Raw genomic sequence first — 19,618 nt, forward strand, 5'->3', positions numbered from 1 at the left:
ATCCCTCCTAAAACTCCTTCCTCTCACCTTAAACCTGTGCCCTCTTGTTAAAATCCATCTTGTTCACTCACATGCATTAGGGAAGGAAATCTTCCCTTGCCCAGTATGGCATACATGTGACTCCTGACCCAAGTAAGGGGTTTATTATTGTCACTTGTACCGAGGTACAGTGAAAAACTTGTCTTACAAACCGATGGTACAGGTCAATTCATTACACAGTGCAGTTACATTGAGTCAGTACAGAGTGTATTGATGTAGTACAGGTAAAAACAATAACAGTACAGAGTAAAGTGTCACAGCTACAGAGAAAGTGCAGTGCAATAAGGTGCAAGGTCACAACAAGGTAGATCGTGAGGTCAGAGTCCATCTCATTGTGTAAAGGAACCATTCAATAGTCTTATCACAGTGGGGTAGAAGCTGTCCTTAAGTCTGGTGGTACGTGCCCTCAGGCTCCTGTATCTTCTACCCGATGGAAGAGGAGAGAAGAGAGAATGTCCCGGGTGGGTGGGGTGTTTGATTATGTTGGCTGCTTCAAGTTCAAGGAGGGGAGGCTGGTGTCTGTGATGCACTGGGCTGTGTCCACAACTCTCTGTAGTTTCTTGTGGTTCTGGGCAAAGCAGTTGCCGTACCAAGCCGTGATACATCCAGATAAGATGCTTTCTATGGTGCATCGATAAAAACTGGTGAGAGTCAAAGGGGACAAACCGAATTTCTTTAGCCTCCTGAGGAAGTAGAGGCGCTGGTGAGCTTTCTTGGCCATGGCTTCTACATGCCCACAGTACTGTGGTTAATTCCTATGTGTCCTGGAGTGGCTCAGTTGGTCACTTGGTTACAACAGACAGTGCTGGACAATAAATGCCAGCCTCACCATTGATGCCCATGTGGGGTGAATGTGCCACAGACTCCGTGGTTTAATCCTTCTGGCTCTGATATCAGTTGGACAGAACTAGGTTAATGAAGAACTGTTAAGTGTGTCTGGTCCTGCGGTGTTTTGGGGGGGGGTGGAGAGAAGGGAAGTCTTATCAGAACAGGAGGAAATTTGGGGTTTAACAGGTGAGCACCAGGTGTGTACAGGGCAGGTGGGAGTGTTGGGGATGATCAGAGGGCTCGGACATGGTGGAAGGAGTAGGGATTAAGTGGCAAAGGGAGGTGATGGTGCAAGGTGAAACAGGGTGTGGAGCAAGAGGGATGCAGGGGGGGAATGAGAAGACAGAATTATCATTGGGAATTGAACTTTGTGTTAAGTTTGGGAGGGTGGAGTGTCTCGAAGAACTGTCGTAATGTTCTGAATTGGAGTTCCTCCAGCAGTTTGTTTTTTGCTCCAGATTCCAGCATCTGCGGTCTCTGGTGTCTCTGCGTTGAGTTTCATTGGGGCTGTGTGTGAGACCGAGGGCGGCGATGGAAAATGGTTACTTACAGCCTAGGTCCCGGGCCTAACAGAGTTCTCAGTCTGTGCTCTCCAGAGGCCACTGCCGGCTCCCTGTCTGGCAGCTGGCGTCTGTGGGACAGACACAGGTTGAGTTTCCAGCGGTCTGATTGACCACAGGCCACTTTGCACTATGCACTGGGACTTCATTCAGTTAGCACCTTCTTGTTGTGTTCCTCTGAAGTGTTCCAACAGGCACTTGAACAGTCAATGAAGTGAGTACTGCCAGTACTAGGTATTGGTATTGGTTTATTATTGTCACTTGTACTGAGGTACAGTGAAAAACTTATCTTGCATACTGATCATACAGGTCAATTTGTTACAGATGTGCAGTTACATTGGGTTGGTACATTGATGTAGTACAGGTAAAAACAATAACAGTACAGAGTAAAGTGTCACAGCTACAGAGAAAGTGCAGTGCAGGTTGACAATAAGGTGCAAGGTCACAAGGTAGATCGTGAGGTCAGAGTCCATCTCATTGTATAAGGGAACCGTTCAATAGTCTTATCACAGTGGGATAGAAGCTGTCCTTCAGCCTGGTGGTACGTGCCCTCAGGCTCCTCAGTATTCATCATCTTGTTGGTTTAAGAAGTCAGGTTCACCAAGGGCAGGGCTTAGCCTAGTATGTACGTGACTCCCGCCCAGTACCACCCCAACACTAATGGTTTTCTGTGTTCTGGAGCTAACCCACATGTTCCTGGTGTGTGGGGAAACTCTGCATTTTTAAAGTTGGATCTCTTGGGACCACATTTCTTGTGACATGTTGCCAGGTCTCAAGGGGCCTGAGTTATAGGGAGAGGTTGGACAAGCTAGGGCTTTATTCCTTGGAGCGTAGGAGACTGAGGGGTGATCTTTTAGAGGTGTATAAAATCATGAGAGGCATAGATAGGGTGAATGCACACAGTCTGTTTCCAAGGAAAGGGAATCAAAAGCTTAGAGGGCATAGGTTTAAGGTGAGAGGTGAAAGATTTAAAAGGGACCTGAGGGACAACTTCTTCATACAAAGGGTGATGCGTATGTGGGACGAGCTGCCAGAGGAAGTGGTAGGGGTGGGTACAATTACAACATTTAAAACACAGTTGGACAGGTTCATGGATAGGAAGGGTTTAGAAGGATATGGGCTAAATGCAGGCAAATGGGACTGGCCTCGATGGGCATCTTGGTCGGCATGGACCAGTTGGGCTGAAGGGCCTGTTACCGTGCTGTATGACTCTGAGTCTAAATCCCAGCTGGCTGGCAGCCCACAAGTCAGATCGTTCCCTGACACCTCAGCAACTTAAACGGCAGTTAGTTAAATTAGTCAAGATATAAATGTGGTCCCAGTAATGGTGACCATGAACATACCAGCCTGTCGTAAAACCCATCTGGTTCATTTGTGTATAGGGCAGAAAACCTTCTTACCTAGTTCTGCCCCGTACGGGAGAATGTTGAGGTGTTTGAGGGATTGGAGACGTGTGCAGAGTGTTTCTGATCCCCAAACCCCCCCCCTCCACTGGGAGGCTCCTGCCCCCTTGACAGCCATCGATCCAGTCACAGAGAGCGATCGCTGTGCAAACCCAGGACTCTGCTCTGACACTGGGTTGGTCGATGAATCATGGTCACATGTACATTTAGAACATAGAGCAGTACAGCACAATACAGGCCCTTCGGCCCACAATGTTGTGCCGACCTTTCAACCTCGCCTAAGACTATCTAACCCCTTCCTCCCACATATCCCTCTACTTTAAATTCCTCCATTTGCTTATCTAGTAATCTCGAATTTGCCCAATGTACCTGCCTCCACCACCACCCCAGGCAGCACATTCTACGCCCCAACCACTCTCTGGGTAAAGAACCTCCCTCTGATATCTCCCTTGAACTTCCCACCCATTACTTTAAAGCCATGCACTCTTATATTGAGCATTGGTGCCCTGGGATTTCCTACCTATCGAGTTGCAGTGGGAGATAGCTGCTCAGGAATGTGGTGAACTACAGCCCAGGAGCGCGCAACGCAGCAATGCATGGGCCCCTGGAGCGCGCGACCCAGCGATGTGCGGGCCCAGAGTGGGTAGCCCTTGTGGCCCATGAATAGCTGGGTACTTGACATGGACATGCATGGATATGGTGGGCTGAAGGGCCTATCTCTGTGCTGCATGAGGTTCTTATTGAAGGGCAGGACAAGCTGAAGGACGTGCGGCTTGGTGGGTTAACTGGCTACTGTGTAGGTGAGTCAGAATCTGGAGGGGGTTGATGAGAATGCAGGAGAATAAAAAATGGGATTAAATGTAGGATTGGTGTAACCGGGTGGTCGGTGTAGACTTGGTGGGCAGGGGGTCTTGTTTCCATGCCGTGCCTGTCTGTGACTCTATCCTGCTCCTGGTTCTATCTGTAATGATCTGACGGCCGTGACAGGAAGCAGTGGTGGTGTGATCTTAAAGAGCATGTCTTCCTTTCAGCTTCTGGCCCTGATAGCCTTCATCTGCATTGAGACGGTGAAGGAGTGCCTACCATGTGGGGGTCTCTACCTCTTCGAGTTCGTCAGCTGCACCGCGTTCGTGGTCACCGGAGTCCTGCTGCTGATGTTCAGCCTGAACCTTCACACCAAGGTGCCGCAGATCAACTGGAACCTGACGGTGAGTTGACCTGACATCACAACACTTTGGGCTGGGTTGTGCTGGGGTGTGGTGGTTTACCTAATCAGTGGTGTGTTCAGTCTGTGCTTCTGCCCACACAGAGTTCTCACAGTCTTCATCACTCTGGTCCTCAAGGGTAACAGCTTATAGAACTGAGCAATCTTCCAGAGGAGAAAGAAAGCTCCCTCTGTCCCATCACACACTCCCAGGGTCAGACACAGAGTGAAGCTCCCTCTACACCGTCCCATCACACACTCCCAGGGTCAGACACTGGGTGAAGCTCCCTCTACACTGTCCCATCACACACTCCCGGGGTCAGACACAGAGTGAAGCTCCCTCTACAACATGCCATCACACACTCCCGGGGCAGAGACGGCATGGATCAGACACAAAGTAAAGCTCCCTCTCCTCTGCCCCGTCGCACACTCCCCACATGTATGTTAATGAAATTTCTTTGCCATATTGAGTGCAGCAGGTGAGGGAATTCTGTGCACCCTAAAATCTCCCCACACAGCTCATTCTGCCGGTGCTTGGCTCTGCAAGTGGAATATCGGGTTAACCTCATTCCCCCTCCCTCCTCCTGGCTCTTTCCCTGTAGAAATATTTCCTTCACCGTGTTCACTTCCAACATGTATCGGATTCTGTTTTGAAAGCTGCTCTTGTAATTCGTTCTGAAGCAAATTCAATTGTAACTATCAAAGGCATTTGGTTAAATAGTCGGGGAAGGAATGTAGGACAGGGACACATAACAGTGGAGACTGAAGCTGTCGCAGTGGCAAAGCTGGTAGACCCGCTGCCTCACGGGCTCCAGAGATCCAGGTTCGATCCCAACCTCGGGTGCTGTCTGTGTGGAGTTTGCACGTTCTCCCTGTAACTTTGTACTTTTTTGTTCTAAATTGTGTTCTTTCTTGTTTAAAAAAAAGAATTGTGTATAATCTGTGCTTAATTTATGTTTTTTCTTGTAAATGCTGCTTATCTGATGCTATGTGCCTGTGATGCTGCTGCAAGTAGGTTTTTCGTTGCACCCGTGCACACATGGACTTGTGCATGCGACGATATACTCGACTTTGACTGCGTGGGTTTTCCCCGGGTGCTTTGGTTTCTGCCCACATCCCAAAGGGGTAAATTGGCCGCTGTAATTTGCCCCTAATATGTGGGTGAGTGGTATGGGAATGTGTGGAGAATTAGTGGAGGAATAGGATTGCTGTATGTGATGGTAAGAGCTCGATGGGCTGAATGGTCCCCTCCTATATAAATATAGATTAGCCCCATCAAAGACACTTTGGGTCAGACAGCTTCATTCAGTGACCAATTACATTTGTAATAAAATGACCAAATAAACTATTCCCTTCTGCCTCCACAATGTCCATATCCTACCATTTCCCTCACATCCATGTGCCTATCTGAGAGCCTCTTGAACACCCCTATTGTATCTGCCTCCACCACCACCCCTGGCAGCACACTCCAGGCTCCCACCGCTCTCTGTGTAAAAAAAAACTTGCCCCACACACCTCCTTTGAACTGTCCCCCTCTCACCTTAAATACATGCTGGAGACACAAGAAATTCTGCAGATGCTGGAATCTGGAGCAAGGCACCAAAAGTGCTGGAGGAACTCAGCAGGTCAGGCAGCATCTATGGAGGGAAATAAACAGTCGACGTTTCGGGCCGAGACCCTTCATCAGGACTGGAAAGGAAGAGGGCAGAAGCCGGAATAAGAAGGTGGGGGGAGGTGGATGTAGGTTGAAGGAACAACACCTCATATTCCGCTTTGGGAGTCTCCGACCTGATGGCTTCAACATTGATTTCTCTAACTTCTGGTAACCCCTCCCCTTCTTTTTCTCCCCCCCCCCCCCCACTCCTTTGTCTTCCCTTATTCCTGTGGCTCCCTTCCCCCACCCTGATGACCTGCCCATCTCCTCTCCTCCCCTCCCCCATCCTTTATTCCATGGTCCACTGCCCTTTCCTACCGGGTTCCTCCTCCTTCAGCCTTTTGCATCTTCTACCAATCACCTCTCAGCTTCTTACATCCCCCCTCCCCCACCCACCTACCTTCCCCCCCTCACCTGGACTCACCTCTCCCCTGCCCGCTTGTGCTCCTCCCTCTCCCCCCACCTTCTTATTCTGGCTTCTGCCCTCTTCCTTTCCAGTCCTGATGAAGGGTCTCGGCCCGAAACGTCGACTGTTTATTTCCCTCCACGGATGCTGCCTGACCTGCTGAGTTCCTTCAGCACTTTTTGTGCTAAATGCACACCCTCTGGTCTTAGACATTTCAACCTTGGGGAAAAGATACTGGCTGTCTACTCTATCCATGCCTCTCATAATTTTATAAACCTCTATCCTTGCCCTCCTCTGACAGGCTAGAGTAGGGCGTGTTCAGTCACTGACCTTGGCTGTGGCCATGAGAACTTGGGCAGGGAGTACCCATAGACGGGCGATACGTACCTGGTGTACATTCCCACGCAACATCATGGCTGTTGCAGCGTGTCTGATGTTGTAGTGTGAGGGGCATACAGGCTCCAAACTCAAGGGTCATCCACTAAATTCCACCCAGCCCAAGCAATGACTGACCATGATCCAGCGGCATGTGATCTGCCCATTTCCCCGGGCAACAGAGCTGCTCAGATTGTGGTCAAATAAACTGGATAAGGATAACATCTGAAGGAAAACATGAGATTAGGTCACAAGCCAGATGTAAAGCATTGAGGCCGAGAGCACGTGATAACAAAGAAAGCAGCCTCTGTGCAACTCAAGGTCGGGGAGGTTCCAGCTTCGAGGTTCAGCAACTCTCTATGAAGAATTAACCCTCAGTTGGGTAACTGGTGCTGGGCTGTCTGCAGAAAGGAAGGAGACATTCAATGTTGGCAGCTGACACTGAATTGTGCTTAACACTGAGGAAGATAAAGTAGACGGATGTGTAATGGGTGGCAGGCAATTCAGGATGGTACGCGAGAGAGAATGGGTTACAGGGAAATGTGGGGGAATGGGATTGATGGGAATGAGAAAGTGGTAGAGGTGGGTACAGCTACAAGATTTAAAAGACATTTTGACAGGAATTGGTTTATTATTGTCACATGTACCGAGATACGGTGAAAAACTTTTGTTTGCCTGCCATCCAGACAGATCATTCCGTACACAAGCGCTTTGAGGTAGTAAAAAGGAAAACAGAATATCGTGTTACGGAGAAAGTGCAGTGCAGGTAGACAAATAGAGTGCAAGGGCCACAACAAGGTAGTGTGGGAGATCAAGAGTTCATCTTTTAGTGTAGGAGAGGTCCCTTATAACTCTTGGTATTATAACAGCGGGATAGAAGCTGTCCTTGAGCCTGGTGGTACGTGTTCTCAAGCTTTTGTAACTTCTTTCCGATGGGGGGGGGGGGGGGGGGGTGGGAAGCAGAGAGAATGACCGGGGTGGGAGGGGTCCTTGATTATGTTGGCTGCTTTTCTGAGGCAGCGGGAAGTGCAGACAGATGGGGTGAAAATCGAGCGGGCTGCTTTGTTCAGGACAGTGTTGAGTTTCATGTGTATTGTTGGAGATGCTCTTATCCAGGGCAGTGGAGAGTGTTCCATCACACTCCTAGTTGTGGTTTGTGGATGGTGAAGGGCCTTGGGGGTGTCAAGGAGTCACATTGTGAGATACTCAGTTGTAGTCTTCGTGAAAACATGGAATGGAAGTACTTGAAAGGTCAGGCAGCATCTGTGGAGAGAGAAACAAAGTTAACATTTCATTGAAGCTGCAGTTATGTGGCTGGTCTAGAGCTTCTAGTCAATGGTGGCTCCCAGGATGTTGATGGTGGGGCACTCGGTGTTGGAAATGCTATTGAACAGCAAGGGTAGGTGGTTAGAATCGCCACCAGTACTGGCCAATTGTTGGTGTGTGTACCGATCCACTCTTGGTGATGGACAATGAAGTCCCCTCCCTAGATTGCATCTGTGCCCTTGCTACTATCTGCACTTCTTCCAAGTGTTGTTCAACAGGGAGGAGCACTGAGGTACAGCAGGTAGGAATCGGGAGCAGGTTTCCTTGCCCATGTTTGACCTGATGTTGTAGACTCATAGAGTCATATGTACCTGTCCATTGTCTATGTACCCGTCCTAGCTTTACCTGCGTTTGACCTGTATCCCCCAAACCTTTCCTATCCTTGTACCTGTCCAAGTGTCTTATAAATGTATTGGTATTGGTTTATTATTGTCACTTGTACTGAGGTACAGTGAAAAGCTTGTCTTACAAACTGATCGTACAGGTCAATTCATTACACAGTACAGTTACATTGAGTTAGTACAAAGTGCATTGATGTAGTACAGGTAAAAACAGTAACAGTACAAAGTAAAGCGTCACAGCTACAGAGAAAGTGCAGTGCAATAAGGTGCAAGGTCACAACGAGGTAGATCGTGAGGTCAGAGTCCATCTCATTGTATAAGGGAACCGTTCAATAGTCTTATCACAGTGGGGTAGAAGCTGTCCTTAAGTCTGGTGGTACCTGCCCTCAGGCTCCTGTATCTCCTACCTGATGGAAGAAGAGAGAAGAGAGAATGTCCCAGGTGGGTGGGGTCTTTGATTATGCTGGCTGCTACACCAAGACAACGAGAGTCCAAGGAGGGGAGGCTGGTGTCTGTGATGCGCTGGGCTGTGTCCACAACTCTCTGCAGTTTCTTGCGGTCCTGGGCAGAGCAGTTGCCGTACCAAGCTGTGATACATCTAGATAGAATGCTTTCTATGGTGCATCGGCAAAAGTTGGTGAGAGTCAAAGGGGACAAACCAAATTTCTTTAGCCTCTTGAGGAAGTAGAGGTGCTGGTGAGCTTTCTTGGCCATGGCATCTACGTGATTTGACCAGGACGTTGGTGATGTTCACACCCAGGAACTTGAAGCTCTCAACCCTCTTGGCCTCAGCACCATTGATGTAGACAGGTGCACGTACACCGCCCCTTTTCCTGAAGTCAATGACCAGCTCTTTTGTTTTGTTGACATTGAGGGAAAGGTTATTGTCATGAAACCATTCCACTAAGCTCTCTATCTCCTTCCTTGTTGTAATGTTGTAATTGTACCCGCCTTTACCACTTCCTCTGGCAGCTCGTTCCACACACCCACCACCCTCTGTGGAAAAAGTTGCCCCTCAGGTCCCCTTTAAATCTTTGCCCTCTCACCTTAAACCTGTGCCCCCTGGTTTTAGACTCCCCTACCCTGGTAAAAAGGCTGTGACCAACCACCTTATTTATGCCCCTCGTGATTTAATAAACCTCTTTAAGGTCGCCCCTCAGCCTCCTACGCTCCAGTGGAAAAAGCCCCAGCCTATCCAGCCTTTCCTTGTAAGCCCTGCAGTCCCAGTAACAGAGGTGATGTTCTTGGAACACTGAAGACTACGAGAGCATCTGATCGCCTATTTAAACTTGTGAAGGGTATGGACAGAGTTGATGGAGAGAAACCATTCCATTGGTGGAGGGGTCAAGGCAAGAAACAGAGAGCGATGGTGGCTGGCAAAACAGCAAGGGTGACATGAGGAAAAATTCTTTTTGGCACAGCAAGAGTTCGTCATCTGGGATGCACTCCCAGGAGCAGTAGGGAGGCAGATTCAGTTGTAGTGTTAAAAGTGAGCTGGATAAGGATATGAAAAAAAAACAGAGTTTACAGGGCCAAGGGAGAGGGCAGGATAGCTGGATTACTCTGGTTTAGAAGTAGTATGGACCAAATGGGCAGAACAGCCTCCTTCCGTGCTGCCACCATTCTGTGGGCCGGTGACTTGACGGCATCGATGTTGAGGACTCCCAGCACTACCTCCTCCCGCACTGATGAGTCCAACCTGCTGGTGGGACAGGACGTAGGCAGGGTTTGTGACGGAGGGGTCTGGCACGTTGTCCGTGAGGTGTGGTTCCGTGAGTGCGATGGTGTCAGCCTGTTGTTTGACTCACCTGTGGGCTGACTCTCCCTACCTTGACACCGATCCCCAGGGGTTTGGGAATAACTTTACCATGTCTGAACTCCATGCCTCGCTCGATGCTGGTAGTCTGTCTGGCTGTGTAGTTTTCCTGCTTTAAACACAAAATTTGGTTTAACAGTGAGGTTTCTGGGCCATTTCAGAGGGAGTTAAGACTCATCCATATTAGTGATGCTGCAGTTGTACATAGGCCGGACCAGTAAACACGGCGGGCTTCCTTCCCTGAGTGCTGGTGCCAGCAGGTTTTCATGACAATCTGATAATTTTGTAATCATCGATAATGATTCTCATTTTTTTAAATCCCAAATAATGAACTGAATTTAGATTCCACAGATGTTATGGTGGGATTTGATCTTGCATCTAAAGCTTCTAGGTTTAATTGTATGTAACTTAACCATTCCGTTAGGATTGTTTCTGGCATCTCTTGCTTTCATTAATCGAGGTATTGAGTACAGGAGTCAAGAAGTTATGATGGATCTCTATAGAACTCTGGTTAGGCCACATTTAGAGTATTGTGTGCAATTCTAGTCACCTCACTGAAGGATGTCGAGGCTTTAGAGAGGGTGCAGAGGAGGTTTACTAGGATGCTGCCTGGATTAGAGGGCATGTGCTATCAGGAGAGGCTGGACAAACTTGGGCTCTTTTCTCCGGAGCGACGGAGGCTGAGGGGTGATCTGTTGGAAGTGTATAAAATTACGAGGGTCATAGGGTGGACAAGCAATGTCTTTTTCCCATTATTGAGCGATCCAATACCAGAGGACATGCATTTAAGGTGAGAAGGGATAGGTTCAGAACAGACGTGAGGGGTACGTTTTTTTACTGGGAGAGTGGTGGATGCCTAGAATGTGTTGCCTGATAGGGTGGTGGAGGCAAATTCATTGGGGGCTTTTAAGGGGGGCTTTTAAGAGGGGCTTGGATGGGCACATGAATGAGAGGAAAATGGAGGGATATGAGCATTCTGTAGGTAGAAGGGATTAGCTATGTCGGCACAACATTGTGGGCCGAAGGGCCTGTTCTGTGCTGTACTGTTCCATGTTCTATAATTCAAGTCCATACTTGTGATTGTGTGCACATGTGTGAGAGTGTGTGTGTGTGAAAGTATGTGAGTGTGCGTGCACAGGTGAGTGTGTGTGCATGTGTATGTTTGTTTAAGTAGGCTGATTTTCCTGAGTAGCATAACCAAAAGTAAAGATTAAAGGTATCTTTATTAGTTACATGTACATCGAAACACACAGTGAAATGCATCTTTTGCGTAGAGTGTTCTGGGGGCAGCCCGCAAGTGTCGCCACGCTTCTGGCGCCAACATAGCATGCCCACAACTTCCTAACCTGTACGTCTTTGGAATGTGGGAGGAAACCAGAGCACCCAGAGGAGATCCACGCAGACACGGGAAGAACGTACAAACTCCTTACAGACAGTGGCTGGAATTGAACCCGGGTCGCTGGTGCTGTAAAGCGTTACGCTAACCGCTACACTACCGTGTAGGAATAAGAGCAGGAGTAAACCATTCAGTCCCTCCTCACTTCTCAGCTATTCAATAAGAACTTCTGCCCAGCACCACTTTCCTGCAATAACTTCATATCTGTTCATTCCCTTAATATGTAAAAACCTCTCCATCTCTGTCTTGAATATTCTTGGCAACTGAGTCTCCACACTGCTCTCGCGTAGAGAATTCCAAAGACTCATCTCCCTCTGGGTGAGGAAATTTCTCCTCATCCTGACAGCTGACCCTGTGTTCTGAGACAGTGACCCCCTGGTTCGAGACTCCCCAGCCAGGGAAGTATACACGCTGCATCCACCCTGTCAAAGCCCATAAGAATTTTGTTTGTTTCAATGAGATCACCTCTCATTCTTTCAAGCTCTAGAGAGTATAAACCCAGCGCCACTGGTGCTATTTTAAGGTTGACATTAGTTTGGGTTGACATCATCAGGATTCATTGTAAATTCATTCAGTTCACTTTCCATTATCATTAATGGACTTATTCTATTCCATCCTGTCATTTTTAAAATATTTAACAAAATTATATTGTTAATATGGGTTTAAATGTTAACTGTAGTGCTAACCTCATTAATTGCTTGCGTGGAATAGATGTCCGATGGAGATGTCTTTTTGATACAATCGTGGGAAGGTTAAACAATCAACAGGAACAATATATTTCTATGACATACTTGAGGTACTAAAATAGCAAAAAGCACTTTGCAGATATGTTATCAACCAAAATTAATATTAAGCCAAATAAGGAGAAACTAGGACAAAAACTTGGGCAACAATGGAGGTTTCAAGAATCACCTTAAGGAAGGGGAAAGGGTGAAAGAGAGATTTAGGGGGAGCAGTTGAAGGCATGGCAGTCAATGGAGGAATGAAGATGGGGCTATATGGAGGGGTGCAGAGCTTTCGGCACACAGCTGGAGGAGGTTGGAACCACAGAAGAGGTGAGACTGCGGAGGGCGAGAGAGAGGAATGTCGAGGATGTAGGAGAGATCTTAGAAATTAGGAGGACATAAAGGGGGCCATGAAATATCCTTGGCAGGTAAGATTAAGGAGATTCCCAACACATCCTAAAAGTATATTAGAAGCAAGAAGGGAGTTAGGGATAGAGAGGGCCCCCTTAGGGACCAAAGGAGTAATCTATGTGTGGAGCCAGGGGATGTGGACGACGTCTTAAATGAACATTTCTTAATCTGTATTCAGCAAGGAGAAGGACGTGGAAGTTAGTGAGTTCAGGGAGGGGTATGTTGACAGTCAGCAGCAGGTCAGCATTAAGAAGGAGGAGGTGTTCGATGCCCTAGGATGCATACGGGTTGATAAATCCCTAGGGGGGATGAGATCTGTCCCAGGTTGCTGTGGGAAGCAAGGAAGAAGATAGCTGGAGTCCTGATGGAGATTATTTCATCTTTGTTAGGCACAGGAAACTGGAGGATAGCCACCGTACTTGTGCATATGACAATAAACTCGACTTGATTTTTATTTAAGAAATGCAGCTGGGATAAGCCATAGCTCCAGGCTGGTGAGCCTCACATCAGTGGTAGGGAAATTATGGGAGAAAATTCTAAAGGACAGGATTTACGTGCGTTTGGAAAGGCAGGGGATAGTCGGCAGGGCTTTGTGTGGAGGAAATCCTGCCTCACTGATGTGATTGAGTTTTTTGAGGAGGTAACTAAGAAGGCTGATGAAGGCAGGGCAGTAAACATTGTCTATATGGACATCAGTAAGGCGTTTGACAAGATCCCACGTGGTAGGCTGGTCCAGAAGGTTAAAGCACATGGAATGCAAGTGAGCTGGCTAATTGGATCCAAAGTTGGCTTGGTGATAGGAGGCAGAGGGTGATGGTGAGAGGATACTTTGCCGATTAGACGTCTGTGACCAATGGTGCAATGCAAGGATTGGTGCTGGGACCTTTGTTATATATTAATGACTTACCAATGAACATAGTAGATATGATTAGTAAGTTTGCGGATGACACGAATATTGGTGGTGTGTATAGTGAGGAAAGTTGTCTAACTATACAGCAGAACATAGATAAATTGGGCAGAGTGTTGGCAGATGGAATTTAATCCCAACAAGTGTGAGATGATGCATTTTGGGAAGTCAGATAAGGGTAGGACATGTACAGTAAATGGTAGGGCACTAAGGAATGTTGAAGAACAAAGAGACCCTGGGGTACAAGTCCAAAGTTCCCTGAAAGTGGCAACACAGGTGGATAGGGTGGCGAAGAAGGTGTATGGCATACCTGCCTTCATAGGTGGGGACATAGAATTGGGACATAATGTTGCAAATTTACAAACCGCTGGTTAGACCACAGTTGGAGTTCTGTGTGCAGTTCTGGTGGCTACATCATAGGAAGATGTGGTTGTGCTGGAGAGGGTGCAGAGGTGGTTCACCAGGATGTTGCCTGGATTGGAGGACTTTAGTTATGGGGAGAGATTGGAGAGTCTGGGCTTGTTCTCCCTGGAGCGAAGGAGGCTTAGGGGGTGACCTGAAAATTATAAGAGGCATAGATAGGGTGGATAGTCAGAATCTTTTCCCCATGGTAGGGGTGTCAATAACAAGAGGGCATGGGTTTAAGGTGAGGGGAAGGAGTTTTAAAGGGGATCTGAGGGGTAAGTGTTTTACACAGAGAGAGGGTGATGTCTGGAACGTGCTGCTGGAGGAGATGGTGGAATCAGATACAATCTATAGATTTAAGAGACATTTAGACAAACACTTAATTAGGCAGGGTATGGAGGGATACGGTCCTAATGCAGGTAAATGGGATTGGTGTAGATGGGCAAAAAGGTCAGCATGGATGTGTTGGGCCGAAGGGCCTTTTTCTGTGCTGTATGACTGTATGACTCTATGACTCAAAGGTTGAGGAATTGCCAAACTGGGCAGTATAGAACATAGAACAATTACAGCACAATTCAGGCCTTTTGGCCCACATGTCCCTACCCTAGAAATTACTAGGCTTACCCATAGCCCTCTATTTTTCTCAGCTCCATGTACCTATCCAACAGTCTCTTGAAAGACCCTATCGTATCCGCCTCCACCACCGTTGCCGGCAGCCCATTCCACACACTCACCACTCTCTGAGTAAAAAACTTACCCCTGACATCTCCTCTATATCTACTCCCCAGCACCAGCCAAGTAAATGGGTTACCAGGATGTGGAATAATTAAATCAATAGGTACGTAACCAAAACACATACAGTAACTGAAATAGACAGCAGGATCCTCTATGTCTGCAGTGCCCCTGTTCATAAACATTGCACATCCGGTCATTAGACTGGATAAATAAAACCATCAGCCTCTTGCTTCTTGCCACACTTCATCCACTTCGATATTGTCTGACAGTGTGGCAGGCACTCCCTACTGCAATGGAAAGTCAGCTGATATTTTGTAATGCCTCCAGTGTGCTCTTAAACCCAAAACCTTGGGGCTTGGAGGTGAACCTGTTGTCCATTGAGCTCTGGCTAACCCACTGATGCTGTGAATAATCTTGCGATCTTCTCCAGACAACATAAGACCACACCCTGATCATAGTTTGGGCTGGATACCATGGTGTATAGAAGACTAGGAGGCATGGAATCTTGTGCTCTGAAGGAGGATCTTCCCCACTGCCAATCCGTCCCCTCCCTGTTCTCTCCCCTGAGCCCTGCACATTCCTCCTCTGGAAACTGTTCCAATTTACTTTTGGAAGTTATTCCTGAAACTATTGTCAATCCAATTAGAGCAGCGTAGAATCTTACATAACTTTTAACTTGTCTTTCCTTCTCTACTCGGAGAATAATATGTTTTTTTTGTTATTCTGCTAATAATTCTTGTAGAACAGAGGGACCTAGGGGTACAGGTACATAGTTCCATGAAAGGGTTGTGAAGAAGGCTTTTGGCCTTCTTCGGTCAGGGCATCAAGTACAGGAGCTGGGACATCATGTTACAACCATACAAGACGTTGTTGAGACCACACGGAGTATTGTGTGCAGTTCTGGTCGCCCAGCTATAGGAAGGATGCCTATAAGCTGGAAATGGTGCAGGAAAGATTCACAAGCTCGTTACTGGTACTGGAGGGCTTGAGTTTTTAGGAGAGACTGGACAGGCTGGGACTTTTCCCTGGAGCAAAGGAGTCTGAGGGGTGACTATATAAAGGTTTATAAAATCATGAGGGGCATAGATAAGGTGGATGGTCACAGTTTTTTCCCCAGGGTAGGAGTACGGTGGGACTGTTGAGGAACAGTGGATTTCGAAGGGATTTATCACGGTGCTCAACAAAAGTATATTCCAGTTAAAAGCAAGGACAGTAAGGGTGGGGAGAGCCAGCCTTGGATAACTAAGGAAATAATAGAAGGCATCAGGCTAAAAGCTCATGCATACAAAGTCGCCAAGAGTAGTGGGAAACTGGAAGATTGGGAAAACTTTAAAAAGCAACAAAGAACCACAAAGCAAGCAATAAGGAAAGGAAAGTTAGATTACGAAAGTAAACTAGCACAAAATATAAAAACAGATAGTAAAAGATTTTATAATTATATAAAGCAGAAAAGAATGACTAAAGTGAGTGTAGGTCCCTTGGAAGATGAGAGGGGGGAATTAATATTGGGTAATGTGGAAATGACCAAGGCCTTGAATGACTATTTTGTGTCGGTCTTCACGGTGGAGGACATGTCTAACATGCCAAATAGAAATGTTATGGATGCGAGGACCTCGATACAATCGCTGTCACTGAAGAGGTAGTGATGAGCAAACTAGTGGGTCTAAAGGTAGATAAGTCCCCTGGTCCTGATGGGATGCATCCCAGGGTACTGAAAGAAATGGCGGAAGTTATAGTAGAGGCATTTGTGATTACTTATCAAAATTCTCTGGATTTTGGGCAGGTCCAGGCCGATTGGAAGACAGCGAATGTCACGCAACTGTTTAAAAAAGGATGCAGGCAAAAGACACGTAACTGTAGGCCAGTTAGCTTAACATCTGTAGTGGGGAAAATGCTTGAAGCTATCATTCAGGAAGAAATAGCGAGACATCTGGATAGAAGTGGTTCCATCAGGCAGACACAGCATGGATTCAGGAAGGGCAGGTCCTGTTTGACAAACATACTGGAGCTCTTTGAGGACATAATGAGCACAGTGGATAGAGGGGAACAGGTTGGTGTTGTATACTTGGATTTCCAGAAGGTGTTGGATAAGGTGCTGCATAAAAGACTTATCCATAAGATAAGGATCCATTGAGTTGGGGGTAATGTATTAGCATGGACAGAGGATTGGTTAACCAATAGAAGGCAGAGAGTTGGGATAAATGTGTGTTTCTCTGGTTGGTAATCAGTGGTGAGCGGGGTGCCGCAGGGGTTGGTGCTGGGCCCACAACTGTTCACGATATACATTAACAGTTTGGAAGAGGGGACGGAGTGTAGAGTATCTACGTTTGCTGATGACACCAAATTGAGTGGAAGAGCAAATTGTGCAGAGGATGCGGAGAGTCTGCAGAGAGATATAGATAGGTTAAATGAGTGGGCAAGGGTCTGGCAGATGGAGTACAATGCTGGTAAATGTGAGGTCATCCACTTTGGAAGGAAAAATAGAAGATCAGATTATTACTTAAATGGTGACAGATTGCAGCGTGCTGTTGTGCAGAGGGACTTGGGAGTGCTTGTGCTCGAATCGCAAAAGGTTGGTTTGCAGGTGCAACAGGTTATCAAGAAGGCAAATGGAACGTTGGCCTTCACTGCTGGAGGGATTGAATTTAAGAGCAGGGAGGTTATGCTGCAACTGTACAGAATACTGGTGAGGCCGCACCTGGAGTACTGTGTGCAGTTCTGGTCTCCTTACTTGAGGAAAGATATACTGGCTTTGAAGGCGGTGCAGAGGAGGTTCACCAGGTTGATTCTGGAGGAGGGGGTTAGCCTGTGAGTCGCTTGGGACTATACTCAGTGGAATTCAGAAGAATGAGAGGGGATCTTATAGAAACATATAAAATTATGAAAGGGATGGATAAGATAGAGGCAGGAAGGTTGTTTCCACTGGTAGGTGAGACTAGAACTAGGGAACATAGCCTTAAGATTTGGGAGAATAGATTTAGGATGGAGATGAAGAGAAACTGCTTTTCCCAGGGAGCAGTGAATCTTTGGAATTCTCTGCCCAGGGAAGCAGTAGAGGCGACCTCATTAAATATATTTAAGACACGGTTGGACAGATTATTGCATAGTAGGGGAATTAAGGGTTATGGGGAAAAGGCAGGTCGGTGGATCTGAGTCCACGGCCAGATCAGCCATGATCTTATTGAATGGCGGAGCAGGCTCGACGGGCCAGATGGCCGACTCCTGCTCCTATTTCTGATGTTCTTATGAGAGTCTGAAATGAGAGGGCACAGGTTTAAGGTGAGAGGGGAAAGATTTAAAGGGGACCTGAGAGGTAAGTTTTCCACAGGGAGGGTGGTAGGAGTATGGAACGAGCTGCCAGAGGAAACTGTGGAGACGGGTACAGTTACAATGTTTAAAAGACATTTGGACAGGTACAGGGATAGGAAAGGTTTAGGGGGATACGGGCCAAATGCTGGAAAATAGGACTAGCTCAGGTAGGCACCTTGGTCAGCGTGGACGAGTTGGGCTGAAAGGCCTGTTTCTGTGCTGTATAACTCTGAGTTAATTCTGTAACTGGACAGCATTGTACTTGAACTATGTTGGTTATGCCTAATGGAGTTTCATAAGATTACTTCATGTTATTTCCTGTACAGATGGTGAAGGTATGAGCAACAACTCTGCAAATGTTTTTAACTCCAAGCAAGGAACTTAGGCATTTATTATTCATTCCTAATTGCCCCTGAGAAGGTGAGGGGTGAGCTACCTCCTTGAACCACTGCAGTCCTTCTGGTGACGGTGCTCCCAGCGTGTGGTTGGGGAGGGGGCTCCAGTGATGACGAAGGAACGGTGAATATTTCCAAGTCAGGATGTGTGGTTAGTTGGAGAGGGATCTGCAGGTGGTGATGGTGTTCCCCTGTGCCCGCTGGTAGTAGAATTTGCGGGTTTGGGAGGTGCTGTTGGAGTGCATTTGGTACCTCTGGATGCTGGTGGTGGAGGGGATGTCAGTTGTGAGCTGCCTCAACCTGAGTGGTGTCAGGCTTCCTGTGTCTTTTTGGAGTTGGACCTGGAACGCTCTGATGTAGCGATGAGGATGCAAAGCAGCAAACCGCAGCTTGCAGAGCGACAGCCCAGAGATCCCGTTGGTCCTGGTGATCAGTGTCTCTGCTGCTCTGACAGAATTCTCCATTGTAGAGGACCGTAGTGTTAAAGGCGCCACGTTGATGCAGAATTATTTGGGTTATGGCAGCCTAGTGGTTAAGTTACTGGAGCAGCAGCAAGAAGTCTGGACCCTTGATCTAGAGATGGGAGTTCAAAGCAAAAACCAGGATGCTGAGGGAGCTCGGCGGGTCGGGCAGCATCTGTGGAGGGAAATGGACAGTCGGCGTTTCGGGTCGGGACCCTTCATCTGGACTGAAGGATGGGGGGAGATAGTCGGTATAAAGAGGTGGAGGGAAAGTGTGGGGCAAAAATAGGGGGTTACGTGGGAGGGAAGGGTTAGATAGATCTTAGAACAGGACGAAATGTCGGCACAACATTGTGGGCCGAAGGGCCTGTACTGTGCTGTAGTGTTCTATGACACTTTGCAAGCAAACCTAAATGAAAAGAGCTGGCAGGTGACAGGTGGATCCAGGTGAGGAGGGGAGGGTGAGAACAGTGACAGAGGCCAGGAGGTGATAGGTGGAGGTGACAGAGGGCTGCAGATGGTGGGTTCTGATAGGAGGGGAAGTTGGAGCATGGAATCAGGGGAGGGAGGTGTGGGAGGGTGGATGGGAATGGTGGGGGGTGGTGAGGGGACCCGGTGGGAGGGGTGTGTGGGTGACGGGCAGATGGACTGGGTGGGGGGAGGGGAAAGAAGCAGGGTGATGGGGGTGGGGGGGGGGGGTGCAGGAGGAGAGAGAAAAGGGACAGAGAGTGGGCAGGTTACCAGAAGTTGGAGAATTCAATGTTCATGCTTGTAGAGTGCCCAGGGGGAGTTTTATACTGCCTACCTCCCCTCTGAGTTTTCGGTCCACATGAAGGGTCTCGACCCGAAATGTTGACTGTCCATTCCACCCACCTCCCACAGATGCTGCCTGACCCGCTGAGTTCCTCCAGCATCCTGTGTG

At 47.7% G+C, this 19,618-nt stretch overlaps 1 protein-coding gene across 2 annotated transcripts in view; it reads left to right on the plus strand.

Moving 5' to 3' along the window:
• Positions 1 to 19,618, plus strand: part of cmtm4 (CKLF-like MARVEL transmembrane domain containing 4) — an 85,679-nt gene that overhangs the window by 47,823 nt on the left and 18,238 nt on the right. For both annotated transcript variants that reach the window (XR_007957344.1, XM_052028212.1), the window contains exon 2: positions 3,862 to 4,038. Coding sequence is in view for 1 of the 2 variants with exons in the window: in XM_052028212.1 (XP_051884172.1) it covers positions 3,862 to 4,038 (177 nt within the window). In the remaining variant the exon portion in view is untranslated. The remainder of the gene's footprint in view (positions 1 to 3,861; positions 4,039 to 19,618) is intronic.

Source organism: Pristis pectinata, chromosome 13 (genome assembly GCF_009764475.1).
Source record: "Pristis pectinata isolate sPriPec2 chromosome 13, sPriPec2.1.pri, whole genome shotgun sequence".
Lineage (NCBI taxonomy): Eukaryota > Metazoa > Chordata > Chondrichthyes > Rhinopristiformes > Pristidae > Pristis > Pristis pectinata.